General features: G+C 37.9%; 1 protein-coding gene across 1 annotated transcript in view; it reads left to right on the top strand.

The window, feature by feature from the left end:
• Positions 1 to 8,197, top strand: part of parp1 (poly (ADP-ribose) polymerase 1) — a 12,665-nt gene extending 4,468 nt beyond the window's left edge. Inside the window, exons 8-23 of the mRNA XM_089022595.1 lie at positions 617 to 779; positions 853 to 993; positions 1,073 to 1,324; positions 2,342 to 2,407; positions 2,504 to 2,636; positions 3,045 to 3,240; positions 3,314 to 3,442; positions 3,570 to 3,653; positions 4,593 to 4,715; positions 4,798 to 4,926; positions 5,000 to 5,098; positions 5,826 to 5,978; positions 6,093 to 6,220; positions 6,632 to 6,693; positions 7,241 to 7,355; positions 7,442 to 8,197. Of these exons, the coding sequence (XP_088878721.1) occupies positions 617 to 779; positions 853 to 993; positions 1,073 to 1,324; positions 2,342 to 2,407; positions 2,504 to 2,636; positions 3,045 to 3,240; positions 3,314 to 3,442; positions 3,570 to 3,653; positions 4,593 to 4,715; positions 4,798 to 4,926; positions 5,000 to 5,098; positions 5,826 to 5,978; positions 6,093 to 6,220; positions 6,632 to 6,693; positions 7,241 to 7,355; positions 7,442 to 7,523 (2,055 nt within the window). The 3' untranslated portion in view covers positions 7,524 to 8,197. The remainder of the gene's footprint in view (positions 1 to 616; positions 780 to 852; positions 994 to 1,072; positions 1,325 to 2,341; positions 2,408 to 2,503; positions 2,637 to 3,044; positions 3,241 to 3,313; positions 3,443 to 3,569; positions 3,654 to 4,592; positions 4,716 to 4,797; positions 4,927 to 4,999; positions 5,099 to 5,825; positions 5,979 to 6,092; positions 6,221 to 6,631; positions 6,694 to 7,240; positions 7,356 to 7,441) is intronic.
• The last annotated feature ends 19 nt before the right edge of the window (positions 8,198 to 8,216 follow it).

The following is an 8,216-nucleotide window of genomic DNA, read 5'->3' as shown; positions in this document are numbered from 1 at the left end:
TATATATATATACACAGTATATATACACACAGTATATATATATATACACACACGGTGTATATATACACAGTGTTTATATATATATATATATATATATATATATATATATATATATATATATATATATATATATATATATATATATATATATATAGTAACGTCTCGTTATATCGATATTCAAGGGAGTCCGAAAAAATATCGATATAACCGGGACTATCGATATATCCGACCCTGTTTGCATGTAATTTTCTCCGTGCGTGCATAGAAATAGTATCGATATAACCGGGACTATCGATATATCCGATATCGATATAACGAGACTTTACTGTATATATATATGGATGGATACACACACATATATCCCTACAGTCCAGAGGTGGACATAGTAGAGGTCTGGACTGTAAGGATATATATAGGGCCAAAACTCCCAGCACATTTTAGTTCGTTGACGAATCCTCTTGGATGAGAAGCGAGACGTCCGACACCTTCAAAGAAGTACAGATGACGGCTGAAGAAACCTTTTCATCAATATTCTGAGGCCATTATGCTAACGGGAATGACTTCCTCTAACACAACAACCACATAACCGTGTTTTGTTGTTGTTGTTTTGCTTTAGGAATTTCATGAAGTTTCCTTCTTGAAGAAATTCAAGTTTAAGCGGCAGGATAGAATTTACCCAAAGGAGGCGCCCGCTTCGAGCCAACCCGCCGTTAAAGCCGAGCCTCTGGCCAGCGCCTCCGGCGCCCCCGCGAAGCCGCTACCAGAGGGCGGACCCCCCGGTGAGTGAGTGGCAGGTCCAAACGTCCAGTTCAAGAACGTCGTTGGTTTTAATAGTTTGTGTTTGTGCGATAGACAAACCTCTCACTGGCATGAAAGTGTTGACCATTGGGAAACTAGCCAAGAATAAAGACGACCTCAAGGTGGCGGTGGAGGAGCTGGGGGGAAAGATGTGCACCGGGGCCAACAAAGCCTTGCTTTGCATCAGCACCAAGAGTGAGAACACCCCACCACCGCGACAAAACTGCCATCAAGTCCATTTTGCGAAACGAATGAGTGATGTAACATTTCGCAGAGGAGGTGGACAAGATGGGCAAGAAAATGGAGGAAGCCAAAGAGGCCGGGGTGCGCGTGGTCTCCGAGGATTTCCTCGCCGATATCAAGTCGTCGGGCAAAGCGCTCCAGGAGCTGGTTTCTTTGCACGCCATCTCCCCGTGGGGGGCTGAGGTTAAAGTGGAGGCCCCCCCGTCGGCGAACGCCCCGGCGCCGTCCAAGTCGGGCGCCATGGCGGCTTCCAAGAGCAGCGGCAAGGTGAAGGTGGAAGAAGGTAAAAACACTCATACGAGAAAGTCATAATGAACCACATCGCCGTATTTTAATTCATTCGCAGCCATTTACAAATTTGAAAATATGACATCGAGCGCCATTCCCGAATTTGCTCTCTTTTTTTGTGCGCTTTTTTTTTTTTTCATGCTTGGGTGCCGATAAAGCGCTGGTCAGACCTCTGGCCATGTTGTTTCCCTTCAACAAGGGGCCTTCATTCGTCCATGTTAGCGCTTTGTTACAGCTTCAGCTGTTGTTGAAGCACTATATAAACCAACATGTATTGTATTTTCGACAGCCGCCCTCATTTCAAGCTCCTATAACTCCAGACCCATATCATTTAGGAATGTACTCTTTTTTTTTTTTCCTGAAGAAAGAAGACTAAATATTTTTTTTACGCTGCAGTGAATATTTATGTCATAATATTTTTTTTATTTTAATAATAATACATTTCATTTATAAGCGCCTTTCAAAACTCTCAAGGACACTTTACAGTCACGGGATAATTTTTTCTGCGGGTGAGCAGCGGCAGCCACACGCGCCAGCGTTCACTCAACCCACTCATAGAAAGCTAACTGGCCAGCTAATAGCCAGCCAGCCAGATATCTAATAATAATAATACATTTCATTTATAAGCGCCTTTCAAAACTCTCTCGGACACTTTACAGTAGATATCTAGCGAGCCAGCTACATAGCTAATAGATAGCAAATAGCTAGCAAATAAAGTGCTCTCAAGGACACTTTACAGTCACAAACAAGCGTAGATACAATAATAAATAAAATACAATTATAAATAGAAACGAGATAAAGCTATACAGAAAATGAAATTTTAAATAGGTGGGTTTCGAGATGGCATTTGAAGGTTGGAAGAGAATCAATATTACGAATTATGTAGTCCTAAAACTCAATACACGTAAAGTTCACTACATCGCAGTTTTTTGTCTATCGCGGGTCGTCCCGGTCCGCATTAACAGCGATAAACGAGGGATTACTGTAATACTGTAATACGTCTCGGTTCCAGGTAAAAACAAAGCCAAGAAGATGAAGCTGACGGTCAAAGGAGGCGCCGCTGTCGATCCTGATTCAGGTAGCCTGAAATAACCATATCACTCACCACCATTTGCTTTCCTTCTTCTTCTTGGCGAATTGATGAGTATTTCTTGATGGATAAACTTTCCCTTAGGCCTGGAGAACAGCGCTCACGTTTTAGAGCAAAACGGTAAAATGTACAGCGCCACACTGGGCTTAGTGGACATCATGAGGGGAACCAACTCATACTACAAACTGCAGCTGCTGGAGGACGACGTACAGAAAAGGTAACCCAACATACGTTCACTGTCACAGGAATAGAATGAATTTTCAAAGGGTTCATTAACCTATTTCATAACCCACCTAATTGAAACGCTTCGACCTGTGTTATACTTCCGCCCAGTGGACAAATTGCGCATGACAACGCGCCACAACGGATCGTTAATGCTCACATTGTTTCATTTCTGACTACAGTAAAGTCTCGTTATATCGATATCGGATATATCGATAGTCCTGGTTATATCGATACTATTTCTATGCACGCACGGAGAAAATTACATGCAAATAGGGTCGGATATATCGATAGTCCCGGTTATATCGATATTTTTTCGGACTCCCTTGAATATCGATATAACGAGACTTTACTGTATTTTACTTCACGTCATTATTAACATTATCATTCGCCTTGTGCTCAGGTACTGGGTTTTCCGTTCGTGGGGTCGAGTGGGCACCACCATCGGGGGCAATAAGCTGGACAAAATCGGCGACAAGCACTCTGCGCTCAACAACTTCCTGTCGGTCTATAAAGAAAAGACTGGGAACGAATGGGGAGCCTCTAATTTCACCAAATACCCCAATAAGTTCTACCCGCTGGAGATCGACTATGGGCAGGTTGGTCCCAACACACACACACATAGACACATGCATTTTTCCATGTCAGAATTTACAATCTATCAAATGACAGGATGAAGAAGCCGTAAAGAGATTGACAGCCACCGCGGGAACCAAGTCCAAGCTGGCCAAACCTGTCCAGGATCTGATCAAACAAATCTTTGACGTGGAGAGCATGAAGAAGGCCATGGTAGAGTTTGAGGTAGGTCTGTTATTATTATTATTATTACTATTATTATTTGCACTTTGAACTTTCAGCGATGCTCAAAGTGATTCACAGGGTACCATCATATATCTCCAAAGCATTATTTTGCATCCCTATTTTTTAGATTGACCTGCAAAAGATGCCGCTAGGAAAGCTGAGCAAGAGGCAAATTCAAAGCGCTTATGCTCTTCTCACCGAAGTGCAGCAGGTTAGTTGAAATTTAAAAAAAAAAAAAAACATGTATTTTTTTGTTTCAGCTGAACTGCGACAAATGGTGGAACGTTCTACGTAGTACAAGCAAAATGAAAAATAATAAAAGGAAAGCATTCAGTATATATATATATATATATATATATATATATATATATATATATATATATATATATATATATATATATATATATATATTTTTTTTTTAATGGGTTACACACGACGCACGACAACTTAAAGTGACCCAAAAAATTGGTAAATGAAATTAAAAGGGTCAATTGATAACTTACCGATGCAATCTTCAAGTCAGGAAACATATTATCTATCTATCTATCTATCTATCTATCTATCTATCTATCTATCTTGCTATCTATCTTGCTATCTATCTATCTATCTTGCTATCTATCTTGCTATCTATCTAGCTATCTATCTCTATATCGCTATCTATCTATCTATCTATCTATCTATCTATCTATCTATCTATCTATCTATCTATCTAGCTAGCTAGCTAGCTATCTATCTTGCTATATATCTTGCTATATAGCTAGCTACCTAGCTATTTGCGTCATGAAACCTATTAGCTATCTATCTATCTATCTATCTATCTTGCTATATAGCTAGCTACCTAGCTATTTGCGTCATGAAACATATTAGCTGTCTATTAGCTAGCTATCGAGCGTTCTATCTTTTTGAATTATCTAGCTTTATCTTTTTGAGCGAACGCTGGCGCTTGTGGCTTCCGCTGCTCACCCACAGAAACACTTATGACTGTAAAGTGACCTTGAGAGTTTTGCAAGGCACTTATAAATGTAAATTATTGTTATTATTATCGCTTTGCTGCTGTGAAATGTTTTTATATTATTATTATTATTTATTATTTGAGCGCGATTTCCGTGATTAATTAAACAGAAATTGCAATGTGTCTTCCTTGATTTAGGCCGTGTCCGACTGTGTGCCCGATTCGCACATTTTGGATCTGTCTAATCGCTTCTACACGCTGATACCACACGACTTTGGCATGAAGAAACCGCCGCTGCTCCAAAATCTGGACTACATTCAGGTATGCCCAAAAAAAAAAGTCATAATAAATATTCCCCGCTTACACAGCACAGAAATCAAAATCATTTATGTCAACGTGACAGGCTAAAGTTCAAATGCTGGACAACCTGTTGGACATTGAAGTGGCTTACAGTCTACTGAGAGGAGGAGCGCAGGACAACGAGAGAGACCCCATTGATATTAACTACGAAAAACTGAAGACCAAGATTGAGGTCTGGATCCTTTTTTTTTAAATTAGTTAGACTTCAAATTTTGTTCATTTTTTGGGTGGTTTGTGTTTCTCAGGTGGTGGACAAGGCCACGCAAGAGGCTGACATCATTCAGGAATATGTAAAGAACACGCACGCAGCCACGCACAACACGTATACACTGGAAGTACAAGAGGTAAGACGTAATTTTACCGGGAGGGGACGAAAAAATCATGGGGTACGACATTTAAAATGTTCATCTCATTCAATTTCAAATTTGACGACTAAAAATGTCAATAAATTTCCTAAGAAAATCCCTTAAAAAAAAGGAATAACATTGTAACCCTGATTCATTCTGAAAATACATATGGAACAAAAAATGTGACGCTGCTGCTGTGTTACTTCCGGGTAGTGTGAACGCTGGCGCGAATGGCTGCCGCTGCTCACCCACACAAAAAAAAAATTCTTATCCCGTGACTGTAAAATGTCCTTGAGAGTTTTGAAAGGCGGCGAGAAATTTAATGTATTATTATTATTATTATTATTATTATTATTATTATAGATTTATTGATTTCTTTCAATTGACCTTGAGAAAGACATTCAATGTACCCAAAAATTCCATTTACTCACAAATCGTGTCCTTGAGAGTTTGGAAAGGCGCTTATAATGATGTGTATAATAATAATAATAATAATAATAATCTTCAAGGGGTCGCCACAGCAAATCAGTGTCCTCCATCTTTAGAGGTTCAATCCGCATGTTTGTAGTAATAGTAATAATAGTAATCATAATAATAGTAATATAATAATAATAATATCTAATTTCTTCAGGAATTGCAAATGTCTCTATGACGAAAAATATCCAATTTTTATAAAACCATATCTTTTGAGTTTCACCCAAAAGTCAAACGACTCTGGTTTTAGATCTTCAAAATCAACCGCGAGGGAGAACGCCAGCGCTTCCAACCCTTTGAAGAGCTGCACAATCGACAGCTGCTGTGGCACGGTTCCCGAACCACCAACTACGCCGGCATCCTCTCTCAGGGTCTTCGCATCGCCCCTCCTGAGGCCCCAGTTGTGAGTGTTTATGATTCTAATATTTTTTTCTCCACTCTTTTCATGATTCAGCTCACATATTCCTCTTGAGAAGCATCCTTTCGAATTAAAGTTGTGCTTTTATTGTGTCTGTAGACGGGTTACATGTTCGGTAAAGGCGTTTACTTTGCCGACATGGTGTCCAAGAGTGCCAACTACTGTCACACTTCGCAGTCTGACCCCGTCGGCCTTTTGCTACTCGCAGAAGTAGCCCTCGGGAATATGTGAGTGACGACTTTGGATATCTATTTCAAATTCAATGAGATGATATTAATGGTATTTTTTTACTATTATTCTTTTATGTTAGATTTCATATTTTCTACATTTTATGATATTTATTATGTATTCTTTTATGTTATATTTTATTATATTTACTATTTTTTTAGTATATATTTTAGATATATTTATTATTATTTGTGTTATTTTATATTATTTTTATATTTTCTATATTTTGTCTATATTTATGTATTATTATCTATTATGTTACTTCCGGGTTGAGTTAACGCTGGCGCGTGTGGCTGCCGCTGCTCACCCACAGAAAAAATCCTGTGACTGTAAAGTGTCCTTGAGAGTTTTGAAAGGCGCTTATAAATGAAATGTATAATTATTATTCATATTTCTTGTCTTTATTCCAGGCATGAACTGAAAAAGGCTTCTCACATCACAAAACTACCAAAGGGCAAGCACAGTGTCAAAGGTGTGGTGCTCACAAATAATTGATTTCATTTGCGAAATTTTGAACATATTTTCTTATATTACTATAATTAAATTTATTGTTATTTTAATTTACATTTTATTTTCTGTTTATTATTATTATTATTGTTATAATTATCATTATTATTATGATTATTATTAGTATTTTAATTATTATTATTTTTTTTTATTATTAGTTATCTTTCTTTTGTTATTAGTTATCGTTAATTATCAAAAATGTAACAAGTTCTTTTATATGACAATAAAGTTGGAAGTAATGTCAGGGGGAAAAAAAAGCAATTTTCCAAACATTAAATCCTAATTATGTAATTTTACATTTTGGGTAGTTACAATATTACTAGAAAAAAACTTGTATAGCAATGTTTTCATTTTATTACATGCATTATGATTGAGATAAAAAAGTGTCATTTAAATTTGCAGGTTTTTATCAAGTAAATGACGATATATTTTTTTTCTTTTTATGAACGATGAGCAAAAAAAGTTGTGATTTTACGACATTTGTTTCTTGCTTCGTTTGTCTTCCTTGGTAGGTTTGGGGCGAACGGCTCCGGAATCGAGCGCCACCACCACTTTAGACGGCGTCCAAGTGCCTCTGGGAAAAGGAGCTAACACCAACATTGACGACGCAAGTCTCCTGTACAACGAGTATCCTTTCGGGCCGACGAAACACATTTTGGCCATTTTTGTTCTCGTCATTATTATTACGACATCTTCCTTAACCGTCGGCACAGATACATTGTGTACGACGTAGCCCAAATCAACCTCAAGTATCTCCTGAAGATCAAGTTCAACTACCAAACGTCCTTGTGGTGAGCGCCATCTCGTCCAAGGGCCTCGCTATGATTCCGAAATTCTTCTGTCACTTTATGCTACTTGTCGGCAGGTTTACTAGCTCACTTTGTCTTCCGTTAAGTACGCGGAAAGCCGAGTTCAATGTGGGTTGTTTGTGTTTTTAGTCGAAAATGCAATCGAATGCTAAGTTTCAGGAAGGAGCGGGAAACAGGTGAGAGCAAAACAGATAGTCAGATAGAAAACAAATAAATCAAGTCAAATGAGAACAAAAAACTCAAAACACTGTACCCACAAATGGTCATCAAATATAATAATCCACATTTAAATTCATTTCCCCTGGTTTTAGTGGGATTTATGACTGCTATCTACTAGCCTGGTTTCATTTTAAAATACTGTACGCAGCCCCTATAGACATGTATATATTAGCATTTTTTGGATTGTCTTTCTCTCTTCGTGCATTTCTCTAGCAAAACAAATACAATAAAATGCTCTTTTGAAACAATATTTGGATACAGAACCGGCATAATCACTCATAGTCCTTGTAGAATTATTTGTTTTCAATCGTTTTTTTTTTTTTTTTTTTTTATTTTGGGAAATGTTTTCTTTATTTGCAAATAAACCTCCAATATACCCCTAACGTAAATTGTCAGCCATTTTTGGAGGATGTAAATAATAAAAAACAATCCTGCATTACACATTGGAGTGCCTATTTTT

This window comes from Hippocampus bargibanti, linkage group LG19 (assembly GCF_051943395.1).
Source record: "Hippocampus bargibanti isolate YZ-2025 linkage group LG19, ASM5194339v1, whole genome shotgun sequence".
NCBI lineage: Eukaryota > Metazoa > Chordata > Actinopteri > Syngnathiformes > Syngnathidae > Hippocampus > Hippocampus bargibanti.
The sequence above is the reverse complement of the archived record's forward strand: the minus strand, read 5'-3'. Positions and strand labels throughout refer to the sequence as shown.